This window comes from Rhyacophila brunnea, unplaced genomic scaffold (assembly GCF_057557595.1).
Source record: "Rhyacophila brunnea isolate RB1 unplaced genomic scaffold, BYU_Rbru_1.0 scaffold_2, whole genome shotgun sequence".
Lineage (NCBI taxonomy): Eukaryota > Metazoa > Arthropoda > Insecta > Trichoptera > Rhyacophilidae > Rhyacophila > Rhyacophila brunnea.
The window spans coordinates 3,667,681-3,693,936 of NW_028232859.1; the positions used below are offsets into that span (position 1 = coordinate 3,667,681).

Genomic DNA, 26,256 nt, shown 5'->3' on the forward strand with positions numbered 1-26,256 from the left:
ATGATAGACCATTTCAAACATTTTAACAACTTCAAAGTCAAATTACTCAAAACTACTACTAAGACGATATTGTCGTTCATAATAGCAGCGAGAAATGTTAACCACAATTGTTGTTGACATCATAATGGTAAATTATTTTGGGAACTTCATACTGCGCCACGATCAAACCGGTTTTTATTATGTTTGCTTTGCTCATTTAATTACCTTTTTTAACACTGCATTTGATGATTTATTTATTGGAATATATTATATTAAATCCATGTATGTATATCTGTTTAACATAACAAAACATAAAAACCGAGAACCAACTTATTGAATTATTCAACCTACAATAATCAGACTAATCCATTCAAACAGGCATTAGACTCACTCAATGCATTTCTTGAAAGGTTGTCAAAAATGAAATGGTACTATTTTCTACAAGTTGAGGTTTGCAGATAATTGGGTGCTATTACCACAACGTTATTACCCACAGAAGTTGAAGAATTGGATAACCCATACCTAGATGGTTGCAAAATTACTAGCAGAAAATATTAAGATCTCCAAGACCTATAAATAATTATTCCAGGAAACTACCATAATTTTTATAAAAATATTCGGTTCTATAGCTGCTGCAAATCATACATGATACTCGTGCAAAACAAACTGTCATCCATCAGCACCATCTCTACTGAAAATTAAGCAAACATGCAAAAAAATACAAAAATAAAAACTGTTTTAATGCTTTTTTCTAAGGAATTATTGACCCACCCTCGTAACTTAAAATGAAAAAATTTGCTCAATTAGATATGTTGTAGAAAATGGGAGCTGAAATGCGGTAGCCTTGTTGGAAATCCGAGTATATTCTTTATTAATCGAAATCCAGAAAATAGCCAATGGAACATCGGCGAAGTTCATTTTTAGCGTCCCGTCATTTCTCAATTCAACAAATTCCTGTCGAATTTATAGGGAAAGCGCTACTATAAAATTTTGGGCATTGGTTGCAAAAGGGTTTCGAATCCAGTCGTATTGCTTGTATGAAAGTAATGATGAAATTTCTTTTGCAGCAAAGTTAAATGTGTTTGAGACGGATCCAAAATTAATTGCTTGTTTTTAATGGTGGCCTGGTAGGTCATTTGATACATTTGTGGAGATCCTTGTCTTAACTCCTTCTGCCAAAGTTCGAGTTTATTTTTGAATCCTTCTAATTTATCGGAGCATGTCAATATATTTTCATTCTGACCTTGCATTGTTTTATTAAGTTCATGCAGATACTCAAATATATTACCAGCCATGTACGCAAATTTGGCTGTTAAGTAAGTATTGTATAATATCAATGTATAATATATAATATTGTAGGTATAATGTACAAAATTATTTGTGTTTTTTCTAAGCAATGCGCCACGGCACACCGGTTGCGGAGCACTGTTGTAAAACACTGACAAATGTGTACATAGGTTATGTAAACAATGCAACAGCAGTGGCGAAGGGTGGAGGTAGGCTGTTAAGATTCAACATAAATAGTGCACACTAAACTATGTCAGTCATACATTTGTTCTCATTGAACTAAAAATACAATATCTGCAGATGGTGCTGGTTAGTTTTAAAATTCAATTAAACTGTGCCTAAGCCAAACCATAAGGCCGAGGCCACATAGGTAGGTGCCTCGCTTGGTGCTTAATGCTATGCTACGAACTAGGTGACATATCCTAGCGAACGGACGCACACTATACTATTACAATGGCCACACTGCACGCTTCGCGCCTCGCTATGTGATTATTAGTCAACTAGTGAGTCTCCCGGCGAACAAACGTGTTGGTTAATTTTCTTGTGTCACCTAGTGATTTTGCAAGATGGAGGAAGTTTTAATAGAAGCAGTTTATAAAAGAGAGCGTTTGTGGAACCCATCTATCAAATTATAACATAATTATAAAATATATGTTATGTCTCTTTTCATTTGCCCAATAATAAGTCAAATATTTCCTGGTTTATCCTCAAATAACTAAAAAACTTTTCATCGTATTTCCGAAATTGTTTGTAGAGAAGTTGAAACTCTCCAAGAGTACTTCTAGATGAATTGACATTATGCACCCAACAAATTCGAATTTGAGACTTTCGAAATTTTAAACTTAAATTCTCTAAGTAGCTTTCTGGTCAGTTTTGAGAGTGACATCGTTGTTGACTTGAGCACTCCCAAGTGTCAACTGAATTTGTACCTAAGCATGTATCGTGCAATGTGGCAGTAGTGTTTTTAGTAGATACGTATAGCACCTAGCTTAGCACTAAGCGAAGCACTTCGGTGTGGCCGAAGCGTAATAGTTTGGGTATGCTATGGGTGATTCAACAAAAATATTGCACACTTTTTCAGTCATACTTATTTGTTTTTGTTGAATTAACGATGGTGTTGGTCAGTTTTTTTTAAAATTCATTTAATGATAATCGATCGATAATATACATACCATAATCGATAAAAAATTTTATGTATGGTTTGATGGCATAATTTAAGATATTTTATAGAAAAATGAATAATTTTGACTATTATATACTATGGCTTGGATTAGGCACGGTTTAATTGAATTTTAAAAACTAGTAACAAACAATATCTACACATGATCAATGAAAACAAATACGTTTGACTGACAAAGTTTAGTGTGCACTATTTATGTCGGATCTTAAAACCCATCAAGTGTCGGGAGGTTTTGTATGGCGGCAAATGAGAGGCCCCAAATTTTTTAGCAAAAATAAACCTTTTTTTTTTTTTAAATATATTGAAAGTTTATCATAAACACTTACGAATCATATGCTAAATGTCTCATTATTGGACCAGTATTTTTCCGAATTTTAAATTATTCAAAACAAATACCCGAGACTGGCATTCTGTCTTCAAAGACAGGCGAATAAGTCTGCGTTTTTTGTATGGCCGGTGCTGTGCGCCTGGCCATATCCGCAGACTAGTTCGCTTTGGCTTTTTTATTGGCCTACCTCCACCCTTCACCACTGTGCAACAGCCCCTCTTTTGTTTTCAGAGCTGCCAATAGAAGAAGAAAATGAATAAATTAGTTTACCACACCTACAATCGTTCAATTCAAAAATCGAACTCCCTTCAAAATTCCTAATACGGAATGCATATAAAGCCACGTTGACACGGTCCAAGTACGATCCAAGTACACTTGGATCGAGTGCTAACCAAGTGACAGCTTCATACTAATTATTCCTATCCAAATTAACTTGGATGAGTAGGACGCGGTCCAAGTAGCTTGGATAGGAATAATTAGTATGAAGATCTCTCATAAGAGTGCACTTGGATGGCACTCGGTCCAAGTGTACTTGGATCGTACTTGGACCGTGTCAACGCGGCTTAAGATTCCTTCTATCTAGAGTCCAAATTCTTTGATTTAAAATAATTATAATATTATCTCGTTTGCTGTTTGATGTTTTTTGTTTATTAGTGAAGTTTCATCCTAAATGATTGTGAAATACAAACTGGCAGATAGATCACCTTTTCAAGGATTAACTTTTAAAAAATGAACACATTTTTTTCAAATATATTATAATAAAATTATGTTTACAAGTAAAAAATAAAATATACATTAAATTTGCCTGCAAACAGGTAGAAGGGTAAAGATTTAATAGAGATACAACAATCATACAGAACTTAACACTGGTCTGGTACAAACTACTATTATAAATACATTCTGGAACTATAACACTTTACCTACTGCGCAAAATTAGTAGGTATTTCAAATACTGACAATGTTTGACAAAAATCATCAAATTTTGATTGGTAAATTAAAAATGATAGCTGTTGAACCTAATGATATATTTGAATGGGTGTCCGGAAATTTGTACGTATGCAGTTCACCGTGAAATGTTGTATCGTAAATATATGGTAGTATATTAAAGACCGTCCAACCTCTTTGGGTGGTATAATACTGAGATAAAATTCATGTCTAAATAAAACATGGTTCTTGTCGGTTTATAGGAAGCCAGAGGCAACAAAAAAATAGCCAATATACTGGATTATTTGTTAGGTTAGGTTAGGTTTGTTTTCATTCTTGAATTCAAATACATTATTATCAGATATTTGAAACCAATCAATATCAAATTAATGCTCATATTGAATCTAATAAAATTGGAACATTATAGTCTGCAATGCTCCACGAACAATATGTAATTTTTTCATCTCGGTGCTATATACGGTCATCTCTTTCCGATAAAAAAGCTCACGGCGAACTGTGCAATAGTGAAATGTAATACGTACAACTTACATGTAACCATTTCAATGAAATTTTAAGAAAATACGTATAAATAAAAATAAGCATTCTAATATTTATCAGTATCACAAAGCGATGAGAAGTCTATTGAATGAGTTTTGTGATTTTTATTTAAATATTTAGAAAGGTTTATATCCACTATACAAATACATATTGGTATTACCAATCCATGACACATAGTTTATTGTCATAACCTCTTAATTATTATGGTGATAAAATAAATGTTTCAAAACAATCATATCTAGTTATTCATCAAGGAAAAGACATTTTTATGACGATTTTTGACAGCTTAGGCTGCATTGAAATACTACTGGATGAATCATATGCTTCTTAAAATGACGCCCGATTTTCAGCAACTCGGCCAGTGTTAAAACTTACTGTTTTAATATCAGCGGACTTAACTCGATATAAGCTCACTTAATATTTGTCTCGAAAACGACCTGGCAATAATTATGAGTAAGCCCGACTAGCTTGCATCTTACTCTAACTAATAGTCAGCGCATGACGACTTGCTCTGTCCGCTCAGACATGAATTTTTGGTAGCTTGCAAGCTTTGGGTTGCAGACACTCTTAGCGTCACTATTCCAAGAACGCAAATTTAGTTTTACAGCGGGTGAAATTCAGGAATCCATGTTAACGGTCTTAACGCATTATACCTACAAGGAAATATTATAAGACGATATTCGTAATATCTTCTTTTGTGGTACATTTTTAAAATGACACTTGTATGGGAACTCCTCATCTAGTAGTATATCAATGTTAGGTTGTAATATATAGATATTGACGATGAATCTCGAAAATTCAAACATTAGGTCAAACAACGATGCAGTGACGAACACCTGCACGTTTTAAATTGATTATCACATTTATTGTGTATAGCAAAGTTATATGCGTTCAAAAACATCACTGTATCGTATGCGATTCGTAACTGTTAGCTATTACAGGACACCATCTGTGCAGGATCAGTAGGTAAAGTGTTAATAAATCTAAACTCACTAAAAATAATTTTAAAAGAACACAATCAGTCAATGAGAATCTTATTATTAGTCATAACCCCTTAAATTTGTAAATTGTTCAAACATTTGCACGGATAAATAAGAGTACATAATACACTATAATATTAAAGAATGAATCTTCTGAAATACTTTCATTTTTCCATACTGTATACAAGGCTACCTATAATTTGTAATTACAAACTTTAATTTCTTTTATTGTGTTTACTGTCAATTCATGGTGGAACTACTGCATTGTATTATTGATTAATTTAATAAAACACAATTTTTTTTTAGTACTTAGTCCACTTTCAGTAAATAAATCTGGAACGGTTTCGTCGCCTCTGAGGGAAACTTTCAACTGAACTGGTCCAAACTTATTTATTGAAAGTGGAATAAGCACAAAATTTTTTTTATGTTTTATTAAATTAATCAATGATAAGATATTACATACCATAGAATAACAAAAGGATAGAATGGCAATCGTTGGGTGGAGTTGGAAACCATTCAATAGTACTGAGTGATGATTATAGACTCAGGGATTACCACACTTGTCAAACTTGGTGCATCAGGATTTATCCACGGCCCCTATTATTAGTCAACTCAATTTTTCAGCTTTTTTAAAGGTATTTTCGCAAAAATATTTTTTCCCATTTGAAACTGAGGGTGATTAATTTTGTTTAGTGAAGATATTGGAATATTCCATGGCGTCTTAGTTTTGGTCACAGTTTGGTGACACCTGGCTTGAGTGGTACCACAATAAGACTAATGACCCGAACACATTGCTGTCTCATCACATGCTTTCACACTGGTCATGGTAATGTGTTTAAGTCATTATTATTTTTTGATTCATTTACAAATGATTTATTGTTTTATTTGCAAGAAATAACAATCACGGTCTATAAAGTGCGGAGATACCATATCTTCCCACAGAAGTAACCAGATTTAATTTGTATATTGTCTATGGTCGCTGTCACTAACTGTGTCTGTTACAATGACATTATTAATGGACAACGCACTCAGTATAGTAGCTAGCAAGTAAATTCGCGCATAGCGACATTCGCACATGTATAGGTAGACGTCACGTGACGAAATTTTCGCAATTTCCATTATGCGATATCACGCATCGAGAATTTATAGCAATATCACCTTTATTGTAACGGCGTTAGAACAGTGTTTCTAGTATCAATTTTCATTCGAGCGAACGATATTGATATTAAAATATGAATTATGCCATTCGGCAGACCCGACAAAAAAGTGAGTGTCATTTTTATTTCCAGATGCTTCGTCGATATTAATGTCATTGGTCTGCTACATTTACAATCACCTGTCGTATTGGTTTCTCATGGTCACCCCCCCCCCCCCCCCATATTTCTTGTTACCTGCCAAAAATATTGAATCTTACTTACAATGCAGTACATTAATATCAAAGAAAAACGGCTGTGGGTACATACAATGTATAATACTATCTACGCATGTCTCATCACATTAATATGCGACTTCATAAAATCTCATAAAGAAAATACACATGTCGCCATTATCTACTTTTGTTATTCGGTACTTGTTAAATAGTCTGACACATTTTAACCGCTGTAAAAATACACATAACTGTCTCGATCTCACACACAAAAAAGAATTACCTACATATTACAGTGGAACCATTTTACGATCATATGCACAAATGCAATTTTTCCCGTGCAGAGGAAGCAAACAGGGCTTAATGATCACTATCGTCAAACTGTGCTTACATCACACCTCTTACATTGCTTTGTCTTGCCCGGTGCTCTTCTCATTTTGTTGTCAAAACTATTGAATCTCACTGTAATATGGTACAATAATTATAGCAATATGTATAAAGTCATCTGTCACTTATGTTTGAACTATGAAAGCTCATTTAAAATCTAAAAACAGACCTAACCTAACACAATCTATCTACACACAGGGTTTTAGTTCTTTTTTTATGGGTCAAATCACCATGAGACACATCATAGCGAGTGCAAGCAAAGACGTATCGTGTATTATTACTGCAGTTCGGTTCAAGTCAGGCTATTTAACATGTTGTCGATGTAATTGCAATACTGCGAATGAACTATTTTTGAAAATGTTCAGGAGACAAAAACCTTTGTTACTACATACATAATAAATGCAGGTTTGCTTTCATGTACTTTAACTTGTATTTAATAGAATAGTTTATTTTTCAAGTGCAAGAATAGACTTTTTAATGATCACGTTTATGTAATTTCATTATAACAATTGCAACACAAAAACATGAAAATGCATATCGATATCTGGCATCTATGCTTCGCTAAGTGTCACTGAAGAAAATGAACAGAGTCTTCGAATTACTCTGAGTATGTAGTCCCGGAATACTGCAATAATACAATCTAATTCCGAAGTGAACCAACAATAAAATAACTATATCAAATATTAATACAATATAGTACGTAGGTATAAAATAACGAAACTTTTGATCTATTGTTTGTATATAAAAAATATTATCTTTCCAAAGAATCATATTTCGTAATGATTCAAAACTATGCAATTTTTTTATGTTTCACTTAAGTTTCCTATCACATCTTGACATGTTAAACAAAATGCGATGAAAGTACTATTTTAAAAAATTTGGCTCATCTACGATATTGCACTTACACCGTCGGTGTAATTATTACTTCATCGCAGTGGCGAAGGGTGAAGGTAGGCTGTTAAAAACCAACATAAATGGTGCACACTAAACTTTGCCAGTCATACGTGTTTGTTTTCATTGAACAACGACTTCAATTTACTGATAGTGTCGGTTAGTTTTTAAAAATCAATTGAACACCCCGCCCAACCAAACCATAATAGTTTAGGTATACTTCACACTTTTCCAGTCATACTATTTGTTATTGTTGAATTAAGAATATATATTACAAATGGTGTTGCTTAGTTTTTTTAAATTCACTAAGCCCTGCCTAAGCCAAACCATAATATATAAAAAAATATTCTTCTATCTATAAAATATCTAAAACTATGTATGATTTAATGGCATAATTTTGAATATTCTATAGATATACAACTATTTTTTGACTATTATCTATTATGGCTTGGTTTATGCGGGATTTAATTATTTTTTTAAAACAAACCAACGCTATCTGCATATTGCAGTCTTAGTTCAATGAAAACAAATACGTATGACTGACAAAGTTTATTGTGCACTATTTATGTTGGATCTTAACAGCTTACCTCCACCCTTCGCCAGTGCTTCATGGTAATATTGAAATGGTTGGAGTCCTATCATTGTAACCAAACTTCAAGTATATTCACTCTTGAAGGATTACTAATTACACTTGCAATCATGAACACACTCGGTAATAGAAGCATTGACAGTGTCACTCTTAATATTAAAACACTGCTGGATATTCACAGACATCCTATTCCGTGACATTAAATTATCATCATTGAGTCCGTGCAATTCAGAAGATTGACTTTGGTCGAGAGTTATAATTAACAATTATTAGAATGTAGTAATTAAAACGAATTGGTAAGTTATGAGTGGGCAGGGCTGGCGAGGCGTGGCGGCGTGGTGAGCGGGTTGCGCTGACGTGCGATGAACTCCGCCTGTGCCTCTTCCGCCTGGAGCACTAGCTGTTGACGAAGAGCTTGTAACTCGCGGGTGCGCTGCAATATGGGGTCCTGTAACAATCACCACAAAACATTAGTTTCACCGCAGTATTGGGATTTTATATTATATTTATATTTTTTGAGATTTTCAGTTATTTATTATATTTGTTCCCCTTCTTCCTTTTGAAATACAACAAAACTTCGCGACTTCCGGCTGTTTCACGTAGATCCCGTATCAGGTCTGACAAAACATGTATCGATTGAGACATCTAATACATAACATCTTTCTGACCCTGAGCAACGTTCGCTGACATTTTTCAACACATATTTCAGTGTCCGTATTTATATACCTAACAGTACACTTTACATTATCTCTTGATAATGGCATCTGCTGCTAGTCCGAAACATTATTAAGTTTTACTTATTTAAGACTAACGGTTCAATGACAAATTTAAATTTCATAAAAATTCTAATACATAACACTTAACCAAGTTAGGCATACATACAGAGGAGGATTGGCCTGAGGGACACCGGGAGAAATCCCAGTAAGTCACAGATGCAATTTTTTTTTATTGAAAGATGTTGTGATGTGTTTTTTACATTTCATCACCCTCTGAGCTATTCAATATTTGATAATAGGATTCATTCATTTTCGTGTCAAATATATGGATAATATAATTTGAGCGGTCTCAAACCACAAATCCAATTTAATTAACAATGATAGCAATGATAAAATGTTAGTTATTGCAGTAACAGTTCTGTAACCTGTTGTCTCATGGCGGGATTCCATCTGCAATACAGAGCCCTCCAGGGCTGAATGAGGCGGAGGGAGGCGACGGGAACCAGAACAGCTTGAGGAGGAGGACCGCCCCCCGCGCAGGCGCCCACTCCGTAGTACAGCGGATTGGTGTATTGCTCAAGACGACTGTTGGTGAATGACCACAGCGAAACTGTTTTGGTTTTCAGCTCTAAAAAAATATAACAAAAAATAATACTTATTCTATGCATTCATAGAGGAAAAGAAGTACAAATAATTTAATCATTACATACAAGTCCAATCTGAATCTATGAAAACCCTTCTGGAATAGTTTGAAACGTATATACAAATTGTGTCGCTGAGTTTCAAAACCCGCTATAACATTTTTTCATTATGTTGAGAAAATCAACAAAAACTTTTTGAATGTTTCAGTAGTGTTAAAGCGGGGTTTGATAGACACATTGATTTTGTTTCATAAATGACAGTTAATCGTAGCGGCTTTTGAAAGAGGCGATAAAATTTTCATGTAGAGATTTTAATAACGAATCCAACGATATATGTATCTTAATTATTGCAAAAAAAGTGTTATAGCGGGTTTTGAAACACAGCGACACAATTGTACTTTGCATTGAATTCTCTATACATTTAAGGGTGTTCTGTTAATTAATACAAGCAACCCAGCTACAATAACTAGACAAACTATCTATCATGTAAATTATCATTAGCGATTTGTTAAAAATGTGTGTTAGGGCCAGTGTTGCCATATTTTTCTATGCTGATTATAGTACAAATGCATAAAAATTATAGTATATCTGAAAAATATATAGTACAGGAACATTTTTCGTCTTGAATTCTTTAAAATTATAGTATTTTACATTTTTCGCGAAATCAAAATTATAGTATTGTACTATAATTATAGTACGGTTGGCATCACTGGTTAGGGCCATTCATTTTATGAAGCCAGTATGCTGCACTAAATTGTCATCGGTTTTTAGACAGTATTTACAGTCATGGTACAGTTTTTTTCCATTTTAACAGTAAAATTGGTAAGACGATGGTAAGGAACTCTTGAAGTGTCTAATTCCAAAAAGCGATAAGTCCACATTTCGTCAAAATCCAGAAAAAAATACGCGCGTATTCTTTGTATAATTTTACACAATATGTATTGATCTATAAATTCCAAAACGCAACATAACCCTACGAAAAACAATATTTTAAGTCTCGATTTATTACAAAAAGCGCCAAGTCCGTGTTTCATATTATTTAAAGCTTGGTTGATTTCGCGCGTGTTTAGGTCAACCAATAAGGTAACATTCAATATTTTAAATGGTGTCTCCCATGCTATAGCATTTGGTAAACTCATGACAGTGCCACGGAAAAATGTGCCTTATGCGGAATAAATTAAAAAGTGAGGTACAAGTAGCGCTACGTCTAATTTTATTTTGCTTATATTTATTACATTTAAGAGTTTATCGGCTGAAACAAATTGCCATTTGGTTCTAATTTCGACATGGAATACAATGAAAAAAATAGTCTCACGTTAAATAATTGAAGCTTGAAACATAGAAACGTTGTTTCCCGGAAATATTGAATTGTTGACTTGTCGCTTTTCGTAATTAGACACCTCACTTCATTTTTCATAGTCTAGCGATAGATAGAATGGCAGCTGTTTACTTACCGGCCTTGACTCTCTCCTTCTCCGAGTTGCAAAGGAAAGTGCCGAAGCGGCAAGAGTACAGATGATCTAAGACAGTGAGAAGGAAACGCTCGTTGAATTGGAAAGCAGTGGGGAACTGTTGAGAGACTTGCCACACACAGTCTACCCACTGCAAGAATACCGGGGAACGATCGGCATCGCTGTGACGCTCGTCTCCGTGACCCATGCGCTGCAATTTGTAACACAACATATATCAATCATTTCAATGACCCACAGTTAGTGCGGTACGTGAAAATTCCCAGAAGAGTGAATCCCGGTGATCTGTGACAAAATAACCATCTTAATTTGCTTGACAACTGAATTAAAAATCAATAGCAGTGGGCTTTCAGTTAGCAAGTGCGCACACTGCCAATTGCACTATTTAGGATACTATCGGATGGGTGACAATTTTTACCATTTTCATTCATCGATTTAGAAAATTATTATTAGTTTCTGTTGGTATCGACAGATGGTAATATAAACTTATGACTCAATAGGTGGCAATTACATTGAATTCAAGTCTTTTTGAAAAATAAGAAAATGATTTTTTAATTAAGTACCAATTTCATTTTGAATATAATATATTATATCAATTACATTAAATTTAAAATTTCATTTCTGTCACATCTTCTCGCCACACGTGCATTTATTACTGTTGTTTTTTTCAATGGGTGTTTGATTCGAAGCGTGGACTCAATTGGTTGGGCAAATCGCAAACAACCATTTCCTGTAAAAAAAATCTGTTCATATAACAGCTGTACGCAGACCATTGCCGAAAAGAGCCTCACGCCACGTACGCCACTTCCAGTGTGTGTTGGCACTAACGTGTATCAATTTGCATTAAATACAAGAATACCATATAATATACTAGGAAATTTACCTGTTGGAACTTATGGCCGAAGGAGAGCCACTCTTTCTCAATGAGAAGTTCAAATCCTTTGACAGTGCGGTAGTAAGGATCTAATAGAAGAAGTGCAAGAGCAGTGAGTTGCGCCGTCCGGTCCCATCCATCGGAACAGTGAACCAACACCGACGTCTTGTGATTCTCCACCTGATATCGATAAAGTTAACTGTTTTATTTGGGTAAGAATGAAATTTAACATGAAAAAAGTAAAACACTTATTTAAGCCAACTCTGTGGAGCCATCGGAAGAAATATTTGTATATTCGTAAATCTCACCACCACTTATATACCGATGATCAATTGATATTGGCGTTGTAAATGGTTGATAAATTTTCAATATTTAAATTAGAATTGATACAAAAATGACAGACATTACTCTTATGTATGCAGATCTATTGGCGGTTTCTAATTTTTGGAATCAATGAAGGATAGCTTCATTCTAAAAAATATGGGACTAGATCAGGTTTATGGGATTAATCAGGATAAATGAAAGACTGACCTTATCGACGATTCTGACAGCTCCCGCCATTATACATTTTATGTGCTTGAGCCAGCAAGTTGCCTCGAGTCCGGAGAACCATCTGAAAATGAGCATATCTTACAGAAATACTAAAATGAGTTCCCGCTGTAATGAAATATAAACTCAAAGAAGATACAGTAAAACCTCGCTAATACAAATTCCATGGGACCGAAAATCGAAAAAAAATTCGAATTATGAAATATGAAATGTATGGGAGAAAATACCTCAGTTGAGGCATGGTCTAAAAAGATCGTGGCTAGGCGATGCGCGGATTGCGGGTCGCGGGTGCAAATGACGCATGCCGAACGAAATATAATTTGTCATATAAATCAAACATGCGTCCATTTAATGTTCTGTTTATTGTTCTATTAGTAACAATAATAATATATTCATTGACATGTTTTCTTTTTCAAGTAAATGGGTAACGTTTTTAGTCATTTTTACACGATTTAAGAATTAATACCCCCGTCGCCATCACGAAACAAATTGACGTATCCACACCTCGACGTTCGCTCTCCGATTGCCAGCGAGTCCAAAATTTCGTCGCGCCTATAGTTGAAAATTATTTGCCGTTTCACTGAAGTATCGTCTTAACAATCATAGATGTGCCTACAAAATTTCTGATTCTGTGTGTGTTAATGGGTCATAAAATGTCAGGATTATTTATATTACCTTCTTAAAATAAGTAATTTATGTTTTAAGAAAAATCTGTCAGAATTTTCAATGACTGGCTCATGAAATAGTGTATATTATTACGTTTTAATGAATATTTTTGTATGCCAGGACTCTGAAATCATTTCGAATTACGAAATTCGAATTAAAGGTATGGTTTTATATGAAAATAATGTTCAAGGGACTTTTTTTTGCGAAAATTTCGAATTGCAGCGAATTTAAAATTATCCATGTTCTTATTAACGAGGTTTTACTGTATATGTATACATAATTTGTATAGAGTTTAAATTCAATTATTTTTGAATTCAACAATATACAGAAGATTTAGAAGTACATACATAAAACATTCTTTTCTTTTCTAAGGTTTTCTAAGTTATTTTCAATGAAAAATACTGCATACATTCTTAAATGAAAATTCTTGAAAGAAAAATAATTAAATTACAAATCACAAATAGGAAAAGCAGTGTCCGGATTGTGATGGTTGTGGGTTCAAATTCCGTTCAGTACAAATGTGTTTCAAATATGTTCCCAAGTAGAAGAAGAAATCCTGACATCTGTCAATCAAATTTAGTAATATTTTTATCTTGATTTGAATTAAACATGTAGTAACTATCAATTGAAAGAATTTGAAAAACCTCCGATGCGTAGTTATTATCAATAGCTTAATTCATCAAAGGCACTCAACAGGCAAGCAAAAGTAGTGTGTTTATATCCCACTTGGTCCAAGATTTCTTCTAGCATTTTTATAGTATTTCTGATGCCTTTGCCAGATTTATACATGAAAGCTCCAATTAAATATACTAACCTAACTTGGTCGATGGATGGGAAACAAAGCTCTTTCAGTTTACGGAGGCTCTCTCGCATGACGTGAATATTGTGAATGTCTAAAAACACCAACTCGGCATTCTGGTAAGCGTCCTCAGACTCGTATCTGAAACAGATTAACAGTTAATCAACATTATAATGAGCCATATGATTGGGTGCTTCTTAGCTGTCGATTGATATTAAGCAGACTCACCCGCCTCCTTTCGCTTTATTGGCTTTCGCATTGGCGCTAGGTCTTGCATCCATAATGAATAATTTGTGAGACTGCGCATTTGCATCCATCACCAGCTGAATGTATTTCTCATCATCTTTACTTCGTTTGCCACCGACCTGATAAGAAATAAAAAATAATACACCATAAAAGAAATAATAAAAATTAATAATGTTTTACCAATTAAGCTACGAGCATCCTATCTAATTACGATGAAATTAACTAGTACAGTAAATGCTAATGAAATTGTTTTAATTAATAAACAGTATTTTTCTTTACAGCCAATATTCCAGGAATGTACCTCAGCAGTAAAGGTAGGTATACATATTAGCGTATCTAAAGATCCAAATAGTCATGTTGTCAAAAATTGCTTAGACAGTGTTAATTTTTGGGTAAATATTAGTCTTGATAATGGTGTCACAGTTGAAATAGCTATCAAATAAAAACAAAATTTGTGAAATTTAATATTATTTTCTTATACTATTGTAATGTTATGAGATAATTAGGTTTAATATATTTAATTTTATTAAATACATGTATTTTTATAAAAAAATCTATCTCAGTAACATGGCTCAATATTTGAAGATTGAAGGTTTTACAGCCAAGTGAGATTCATAAATCATTTTCATTTGAACATGTCGCTTGAACATGTCGAACACTAATAACCATCGGTGACTGAACTCACCCCTACGAGTGGTTGACTGCATCTAGTGACAGTAGCCTGGTGCTTGGGGTGAAGCCACGAGAGTACGGGCAGACGCGCCCGGGCTCTGAAGGCGGCGGCCGACTTCAAAAGGTCTTCAGATACGGCAGCAGGCACGGCCCACACTGCAGGATAGCTGTCGCAGATCTCATATCGCTCGTTTGCTCGTGTTATCTTCCACATATCCGTCGGGCTATTTACTCCCTGTAACAGAACGCCAGTATTACTGATTTAAATTCCTAATCGCACTAGATTTTTGAGTTGTCAACGTGTGTTCTTCCTCCTTGTTTCCTCGATGTTTTGAGCAGAGGCCATTCTCACCTCTTAAGAATGGACACTGCAACAAGTCGGAAACGTCGAAAAAAGAAGAACACAATCCAAAAATCTATTATTATAACAAACAGCCATTAAAAATTTAAGTGAAAAATAAAGTTTAAGAAGACTTAAAAATTACAATGCCATAAGATTGTAAACATATTGATATATTATAAACTGTATCAACAAACATTTATAGGAGTTTTTACCATTCGTTTGAGTTCAGCTATGGGTTCATAAATGGTCCATCCGTCCTCGGGGAATGTGTCTTTGTAACTGAAGGCAAACAGCTGGAAGCCATGCGATAGCGGGAATGACATCTGCTGCAGCGACTCAAACACACTACGCCGTGAGTGATTTTCTTGCTTGTGCGCAAAACGCAGGTTGCGCATATCCTGAAAATATTTCACAACATGTACCATTTGATTTCCTATTGTTACTAATTTCTAATTTTAATTTACTTTATGAATGCAAACTTACTGTATGAACTATCAAATTTAATGATTGTTTAGTAGAATAATAAAAATACATCACAAGAATAATAAATTGTATCATATTGATAACAATTATATATAAGGAAGTCAGGAATAAAATAGTGACAACATTTAATATTCCTAAGTTTGGGAAAAATCATGTAATGTATAAACTTTCGTTCAGAACATATCTAATCTTATTACTATGCAAACAGAGACATAGGAAACTTTTATATGATTGGTTTATCAAAATTTGGTTGCCAGTGTGTACATTTTGACTTTTCACCTGCCAATAATTTTATTATAGATATTTTAAGATATTTATCAAAATCTTTGGATAAAATGAAATCATACATCCATAGTTTTATTTACAAAAAGCTTAGAGGCAATTCTCACAGATGGCATACTAAACTTAATTTTAATCAAAATGAATTTTGATTCTGCTTTCTCTAGGTCCCTTTGATATAATCTATAATGATATACAAACAATGTAGTTTAGAATTAATAATTTAAGGCTAACTGGGTTGGTAACTAAAACGGTCGACTATAACATTAAGTTATGTTTGACCATTCTGAAGATGGGTTCATAGCCTGAAACAGCTGTCAATGTAAATATCTCAATTAAAGTAGAATTAACAAAAATAGCTTTGTTTCAAAATCATCTTGACTGTACATTTATACAAAAATGATGTTTCACCTTGCAAAATACTTCAATACCATAGGAGTGATCGCCTCTGGAAGAGACACCTCCAACCTTTTCAATCCGAGATATCTAAAACAAAAACATAAATATTTTTTTAAACAGTTCTTATGAAAAACTCATGCCTAGAATATGTATTTTTATTTCTAACAGTTATTTCATTTATTTTGGTTTGCACCTGGGCTAGTATAAATACTTGTTTCTCGCTGTGCTTCACTACACAGGTAGACGAAAGGTAAAGCATCCAAACCTGGAGCGGACATAGTACTCGTGAGCATTGTTTTCATGTTAAATAATACATAATAACCACAGATTAAGTTAAATAAACACATGTAGTGTTTTTATACAAAAATACTATGACATAGTTTGCCATGAAATGTAATTCAATTGCTGAGCATGGTGATGACATAAGTACTTAAATTTAAACTCCGATTACGCATGCATGGATTTACTGCTGACAGTACATGTTATCGCGGTCATAACAAAAAAATGCACGTGTAAACATGTATTATCGTGCAAATTGCAAGATTGCATGCATGCATCAAAAAAGTTCAGAAGCTTTTGAATTTTCACGCGACAATTGGACTGTTTGATGTGCAGTAGAACAATAGTGGCGAGCCTGGCGGTAAAAAAACGAACTACACCGCGCAGACACATTTTGAGATTAACCAATTTTTATGACCTGTCAAATTGTACCATGAAATGACAACATCGTGTCTCGCTTACAGTTGAAGAATGAGATTGGAGTGACAGTCAGCATTTTTACGTGTAAACAGATATTATTACGATAGTTTAAAATACACACTATTGGTAAAAGTAAATCCATACGCGTGTACAGGCGCTATTACCTCATTTTCAATCGGTCTATGCTCTGGACTTGATATTAACAGTAAAATAGGAAAAAGTTCAGTGGTAGAGCATTCAACTGTAGATCGGAAGGTTAGGCTTGAGTTTAGCCAGGGAGATTTTTTTTGTTTTTCCAGTCAGTTGTGAGAATTTTTCGTTACACATCAGCCAGATTCACTATATCAAAGGTTTTGCTTTATTTAGTCACTTCAAAGAGTATTTATATTAGGAAACAATTAATTAACATACTTACTCAAAATCAAAACTCGACTCTGCGAGTATTACACACAAAAAGGCAATTTTAAAACCACCAACTGATTAAATTAACTAACCACGCCGAGCGGTACAGCGAGCACACTGTGATGCTGTGAAGCATCAGTAGGCCGGAAGTGTAGTTGGTAATTGGTGACGGTGAGCACACCACGAGCAGGCCCCGAGTACGGACACAAATACGTCACATCTCGAGCTTTGCCTCGAACCTCTTCGCCTTCCACTAGAGGGCATTCAGTGATCGACTGCGGCTGAAAGAGATTCCAATATTATTGTGGAAGTAGCGTTATGTATTATTGTAAAACGAGTGATATGTCTGTGGTATTTATAGACATGTTACATAATACAAATAAGGTGAGTTACGGGAAAGGAATTAATTCATTTGTACCCCGCGCAATGTTGATAATACCAATGAGTACTTTACCTGTGCAGTACCGTTGCTTACGAGTATTTACAGCTGTTTAATAGATTTGTTGAATGTATTAAAAGTGTGTATGTTAATGTATGATATTTGCAAACACTTCAAAATCTCCAACTCTTCAGATTTTCTCATTCCTCTGTAATCCTTTACTAAATAATAATGCTTTTACAATCTTTTAATGTATCATGACTTTTTTAGATGGGCCTAGTGCTTATCGTTAGTAATTAATGCTCACAGTAATACTGCCACATGTAAACAAGCCGAATTAGTAATAATCCCATATAAATAAGCCTTTAGTTTAATTCCATGAAATACCCTTAGTCAACACGGGTATTTTTTGAGTTACGACCTCCTCGACTTATGACATTTCGCACTTATGACAGCTGCGGCAATATTTTTTTTTACTTTTGCAGGCATGCAGGCGTAAAAACAATACCTACATGGGATGGGAAAATAAACAAAAAAATAACCCAAATGCGGAAAGATTCTCAAATGTGTGTGGCTTAATTCAACCAATAAATAAATTTTATAATGAAATTTACAATGATCAGAAAAAAGATAGTCCGGAAAGAGTGAGCCATACTGAAAATGTACCAAAAAAGTGCATAAGGTGAGTTAGGGTAAGTGCGTCTACGGGGTAAGAGCGTCTATAGTCAATAACTTTTTAGTGTTTTAAATATAAGTTGTGACATCTATGGGTATCTATTACACATGTAAATACACACACACCATCCAAAGATGGCAGTATAATAGCATTGTTTAAGGTCAGTATGACATTTCAAATATTGTCAGTTATTTGAAGTCAACGGTCGAGATCGACACGTTTTTTTAATCGATCTGTATCTCGACAATCTTTCGTCCTAAACAAGTGATTTTTGGTAAGTACCTTTATCTTAAATGATATTTTGTTGTCTAAATTTAATATTTGCGATTATTGCCAATGATTATGTTTTATTAGACTAGACACACTTCCCCCGCCAAAAAATATCATTGGGGTAAGAGCGTCCGACGCTCTTCCCCCATGCACTGTTATATTTTTGTATGGATAAGTTTTAGCTAGTGATGTGCCATGCAATCATAAAATATAAATTTTTGTAACTAATGTGTACTATACGACAACATTATTTAGGCAACAACAGGAAGTCGCTCTTATCGCGTATAGAATATTTCACAGTGTTTTGAGAAAACATATCCCGCGAAATTACGTTTTAAGTTTATATCAATTATATTCTCAGTAAGTTTATAAGTACATTAATTTATAAGTCTAATTATTGTTCAATAAATATCAATAGAATTTTTTTTTCAAATAATTTCACCTCTTAATTATTACTATTATATTAGGTTAATTATTACAGCGTAATTATTGAATTTGGAAGGAAATGTATCATTGAACCCACATTAACTGATAATATTGCTGCAGGTATTTATTAATTAAATAACTAGAACACAAATTATGAGTAAAAAAGTAGAAGTGAAAGATATAACATATTCAATATTATATTGATGACCCAATCACATGTTTTATAATTTACAAATGATGTCTTTATATCGTATTTTTAGTAAAATTGTTGTAGAAACACATACTGTGAAAATAATTTTCTATAAATTAAATTATATCCACCTTACATAAATTTTAAAACAATATGTACCTACTTATCGGTTTAAAAATTAGGAAAATAATTAGGAAAAAATAGGATAATTCATTAACTAACTAATGATCATTTATACTTAATTATTATACGTCTAAAAATATTAATAAAATAGATTACGATACACATAACTTTATAATATACAAACATAATTTCCAGTATTTGGGGAAATATTTCTAGTATTACAACACTGAATTTTGACATACCTGACATGACAGAAACCCGTCAAATGGGCTTGTTGAAAGTATTGTATAGGCTCGCCTTTTAAATACGACTCTGTTTCTTCTTCGCAATAAATCAAAAGTTTACTGATAATAATTCGAACATCATTTCGTATTGTGTTAGACATCTTTTGAATATAAAAAGCTTCAAATTACGTAAATTGATAGATGCGTCCAATACGAAGTGTCAAAAATGTAATGAAAAATTTGGGGGCGTTCCTAATTTGAAACCGGAAATTCGATTAGCTGTACGTAGTTCACAGATTTGCCACGTAGCCAAGATGAAGTTGCCGGACAATAACATTTTTCACAACTTCTAATTTGAGGCGTAGAGTTACTAAACCCGCTCCAGAGACTTTTTTGAGTTTGAAGTAAATCACGAAAAACTGTTTTGGGGATATTATGATAATTTAAGTGTAATTTTAGATGTTATATTTATTCCGTTACATACGGTATAAGTATAATAAAATGTCAAATCCAATGTATAAGCCGTATTTATTTAAATAAATGCATTTTAATTATCCCAAGAGCGGTCTTTGTCAGTCGCTACCTGACAGAGCGGCGTTCGACGCGGAATTTTTAAAAAAGAGCGCTGTTTGGTGCACAGTGGTACATTGTCAACAGGAGATGATAGTTCAGTAGAGGTCCGTATTTATTTTAATTAAGTATGTAATATATTTTAGAATTTACTTTATCTAGAAAATATTTTGTAGCCATTCTTACCTACTGGCAGCTGTATAATTTTCGCATTGCACCTACATATTTAGCTGTTGTACTGGTATGTAACATTTTTTTTTAAATAGTAGTAGGTATGTACTTGTCTTGGAAATAAAATGCTTTGTGTTGATATAAAGCATTATTATTTATTTAGAATAACAATAACACATTTAATAATATCAATATCATAAAAGAAAAAACCCAGCGGAATTAAGTCCCTGCCTTTAAATAATTAATCACCCCATTACATGTCACTCAAATTCCATGAATGTGGGAAACCTACCTTACCTACCAACCTATTTATTAAATGTAAAAATAAAATGATAATATTTTTAAGCAATATTATTTATAATCTACTTAGGTATATTAGTTATTTTATAGTATTAAATTCAGAAAACCAAATCCGACAAATAAAAGTCTACTTTTTATATACAAATAGGTAATAAGTAGTGGGATTTTTTAAATTTATTGTAAAAACGTATTATAAAAATAACGGAATTTCTACAAGATAGCCCAGCATTGTTAACTATGTATCGTTATTACAGCTAAGCTAATCTACAAGAACGATATATTAATAAACATAGGTAATTGAATTAAAATTCATTGTCATTCATATTAACGAATGATACAATTTCAAAACTATTTTTTTTAAATGGCCCAGAGCGGGCTTTGTAACTCTACGCCTCATTTTATTTAGTACTTATTATTTATTTCAAATTCTAGCCTATACCTACGTACAATACTATAAGTAATAATGTACATAACCGATTTCAGTGGGTATATACAATTTTTTTATTTATTTATTTATTTTGTGGGGCTAGATATTTTTTATCACATTGATTTCCTCGACATGTAATAAATGAATTTAATTTCGCATATAGTCACTATATTTTATATTGACAAATTCACTTTTATCAATATTTTAGTTAAATTGGAGAATAATTTGTTTCAGATTCCAAATTCCCAGGAAATTATGTTCGGAAGACAAAATGGGGTGCTTCTTATACAAAGGACGAACTCTTTGAAGCAGTTGAAGAAGTAAAAAGTGGTCGTCTAAATGGTTACCAAGCTTCTAACCAATATAAAATGCCGAGGATGACCATTATGTCTCACATAATTGGGAGGCGAGGTGCAAAGTCAAAAACTATGGGACGAACATCAGCTCTATCACATGAAATTGAAGGAAAAATTGCAGAGAATTTACACGTTATGGAGAAATATGGATTTGCTTTAACGAAAAAAGAAGTTATTGAACTAGTTTCGCAATATGCTGTAAAAAAATAATTTGAAAACACCATTCAAAAATGGAATTCCCGAAAAAAACCTCAAGCCGTCGAATATGCAAGGAAGAAAATTTGTGATCCTTTATTATCAACGAATACTATGATCTACTTGGAGGTATACTTACAAACCTGTGCCTTCAAAATAGACCAGAAAATATATATAATATTAATGAAACTAGTTTTCCAAAAGACCCAAGTAGAACCAAAGTTCTGGGTGAAATTGGATTTCCTTCCACAAGGACGATCAGTTCTGCAGGAAAAGAGAATACGGCAGTATTATTAGGATGCAATGCGAAAGGGGATAAAATTTCACCCCTGATCGTATTTAAGGGGAAGTATGTATGGGATGAATGGACTGATAAAACCCAAACCCAAGATTTTTCAAAACTATTTTTATCGATTATGGTAAATTTTATATGTGTTCCAATTACAATTAATGAATAAGTAACTGTTAACGATTTTACGTTGTATGTAACTTATTCAAATCTTTGACATGTGATTTTTCAAAACTATTTTTATCGATTTTGGTAAATTTTATACGAAGTGTTTTCGTATTACAATTAAAGAATAATCAACTTATAAGGATTTTATGTTGTACCTACACATAAAACGTTCCGGCAAATAAAATATCAAAAAAAATATTTGTTCTTTTTATTTTACCACAGTCACATCCCTAGTACTAAGTATGCCGCACTTACCCAACTTTTTTGATTTCATTAAATATATTCTATTTCTTAATGAAATTTACATGCATGAACTATCAAAATATTGTACTTCAAACATTCGATGATACTTATGTTGTCATATTTCGTTTATTGACAATATTTTGAGAGATAATGCAACTAGACGCTCTTACCCCAACTGGGGGGGTAAGAGCGTCTATTCGCCTTGTTACATTAAAACGTTTGAATTATGATTAACCATTAAATATTTTAATGTAATGATTACAGTGATTGAAAAAGGGATAAATTGTTTAGAAGTCAACAAATTTTTCAAAGAGATATTACAATCCGTTAAGAATCACCATCCACTTAAAGTTCATCTAATCGATTTCGTATCAGTAAGATACTGTCGTAAGTCTGAAATCGGCGTTTTCGAGTTATGGATGTGGTTGGATTCGTATTTTTTTTGCTATTTTAATAAAATATTGTCATATCTCAAACTCAAATATTGTCAGAGAGAAAGCATTTAATACAGTACATTACTTTCCGAAAACTGTTAAATCGATAATAAAATAGTGTTGTAACTAAGTTACGACAGTATTTTACAAGAAGCTTTCTAAAAAAGTAAAACAATATTTTTCAAAAAAATACTGTTGTAACTCTGTTACTACAGTAAGATCTTGAGATACATCGTAATTTTCTCACTAGTTGCATGGATATTATTGTTCCAAAGTATTCAAACAAAAAAACTAAAAAAAAAAAAAAAATTCAAACAAAAAAACTGGAAGCAGCAGAGGCAACAATGTTTGTTATCAACTTCAATTAAATGGAAGTAAAATACAAGAAGTATGCAAAAAATACTTTATCAACACATTTGGGGTGAGTGAAAGGTACTGCTCCACTGTGTGGAAAACAAGGGATCTTCTTTTCGGAACGCCAATTCCAGAACAAAGAGGTCACCATGGCAATCACAAAAAAATTGAAGATGATTTAAAAAATGATATAAGAACTCACATTAAGTCTTTCCAGTGATCGAGTAACATTATTTGCGTGCACAGACATCTAGATTGTATTTAGATGGTAAATTAACAATTGCTGAAATGTATCGGTTATACAAAAAACAACAAGCTGACAGCAATATGCCATTTGGAAAAGAACACTATTATACACATCCATATTTAATGACGAATTTAATATTGGCTTCTTTAAGCCTAAAAAAGATTTGTGGGTTGAATGCGACCCATACAATAATTGTTCATCAGAAGAAAAAGAACAACTTCAAGAAAAGTATGAGACACATCAACCTGGAAAAAAAGAGGCAAGGGATGAAAAGACCAAAGACGTAGCAGAGTCCCGAACTAATGGCCAAAACAGCGTCATTAATGTAGCTGTATATGATTTGCAGGCTGTTTTACCGCTTCCTTGCGGAAATGTGTCAACTTTCTATTATAAACGAAAGTCGGCAATGTACAATCTTACAGTCTATAATATCACTGAAAATATTGCAAACTGATACATGTGGGATGAGAGTCAAGCTGCATGAAGATCCAATGAAATTGGTAGCTGTGTACTCGATTACATTGCATGTGAAAAATATCATCACATTGAGCATTTTATTTTTTACAGAGACAATTGTGCCGGGTAGAATAAAAATAAATACATTGCTGCAATGTATTTATATGCCATCAGGAATTCACAAAAAAATAAAACGATCTCTCATAAGTTTTTGGTCATCGGGCATACCCAAAATGAAGGCGATATTGTCCATTCTACAATTGAGCAGCAGAAGACTAGGGATCTAAAAAGTGGACTAATATTTGTGCCCGGCCAAATGATTACCATTGTACAAACAAGTTATAAAACAGGACAACCATACATTGTTAAACCCATGACAACAAATAATTTTCACAACAAGAAAAAACTAGCAGATGAAATCAGTAAAAATTACAACACGGATGAAAATGGAGAAAAATTTTTGTGGCAGAAGATTAAAGTTATAAAAGTAGACAGAGACTATCCATACATTATTTTTTTAAAACAAGTTATCATGAAGAATGTAGTAAATTGAATGTTCGTCAATGGAAAATAGGTAAACCGTTACCGATGGATGGTCTCGATTCATCCAAAGCATATCAAGAGCGGCCAAAAATAACGACAATTAAAAAGAAGGATTTGCTTTCTCTCTGAAATGCTAAACATCGTGAATTTTATCATGATTTTGTTGCTTTTCTTCCAAGTGATGTTTAAAAATTAAAAATCGTATCTAGAAATTTTATTTGCCCATTAAATAAAATAATTAAGTATTTTTTTGTTGTTTTGAACTAATAATTGTATTTTTCTTGTTTTTTTTCAATAAATCTTTAAAGATTGTACCATAACTTAATATTTTGAAAACCTTCCTTTACAGTGCCCAACAAATTAGTTGAAATTATTAGAGTGATGGTAGGGAAATTTACATAGAAAATATTGAGTTGATTCAAATTTTACCATGAAATTTTCAAATATCCTAATAAAATACTGTCGTAACTCAGAAATATTCAAATATCTTTATTTGTATATGTTTTAGAGAAAAATGATGGATTCAGTTGAAAATAGATCATGTTTTTCCATAAAAATGAGGAATAATTTTTACATTCAGACTTTTCCTGTATTTACAAAGAATATTTGAAACTTCAAATGGCTCTCCTGCAAAATGCCATTTTCTGGATTACTACAGTATTTTACTGGGGGTGCGTTAATATTTAAAACACTCAAAAAAATATTTAAAACACTAAAAAACTCATTATTAGTGTTAATTATTGTATTATTACTTACAATGCCAAATATCAATTTGTGAGTGAATTTGAGAGATGTTTTATACACAAAAAGAACTTCTATTATTTTAACTTTTAGGGTAGATGGGTATTTTAGTGCACTACCAACAAAAAAAATAATAAAAGCCACCAGCCGCCACTGATCTTCACAGTAAGGATGTAGATGCTCTATTATAGGTGGCAATATTATCGTAGATAGATTTCAGTTAGGTATGCCTTGTACTCTCTGTTGTAATTAATGTACTATATTGTGTTGTCATCGTGAGATCACACTTTACAAAATCGCTAATGATCAGGAAGACAATTTACTTCCGGTAAAGACAATATAAATTGTTAAAAAAAATATACTTTCTATAATGGCCTACAATTTAAAGTCGAATTGAAAGTTAGAATTTAAGTCGTTTCGGCAACTCAGAACAAATGACAAGCATTATTAGTGATTCATCTTGTTGATATCGTGATATTTTATACTATAGTAGTTTATTGCATGCAACTGATTCGGTGTCAAAAATATGCATACGCAATGTAACATCTTAATATTATTTTTACTACTTACAGAGTCTGAATCTAAAGAATCTGAACTGGCATTTTTCGAGACACTGAATTCTGAGCTGAGCAGTTCGGAACTACTCCGCTTATCCATTTTTAATTTGTGCTATTTAATTTTAAAATCAGAAAGTGTATTGACAAAAGGAATGAAATCACTTCCCGAATTTAGTTGCTTGTCAAACGTCAGATTGTCATTTACGAAATT

General features: G+C 33.0%; 1 protein-coding gene across 1 annotated transcript; it reads right to left on the reverse strand.

Annotated features, from left to right (window-relative positions):
* Positions 1–8,309: 8,309 nt before the first annotated feature.
* mtm (phosphatidylinositol-3-phosphate phosphatase) lies at positions 8,310–26,233 on the reverse strand. The gene is made up of 12 exons (XM_085947029.1): positions 26,059–26,233; positions 17,799–17,987; positions 16,618–16,692; positions 15,657–15,842; positions 15,115–15,336; positions 14,412–14,548; positions 14,199–14,324; positions 12,701–12,782; positions 12,179–12,349; positions 11,281–11,488; positions 9,611–9,813; positions 8,310–8,917 (listed from the first exon to the last, which is right to left on the reverse strand). The coding sequence occupies exons 1-12, from the start codon at positions 26,143–26,145 to the stop codon at positions 8,771–8,773; spliced, it is 1,833 nt and encodes a 610-aa protein (XP_085803155.1). The 5' UTR covers positions 26,146–26,233; the 3' UTR covers positions 8,310–8,770.
* Between the last annotated feature and the right edge of the window lie 23 nt (positions 26,234–26,256).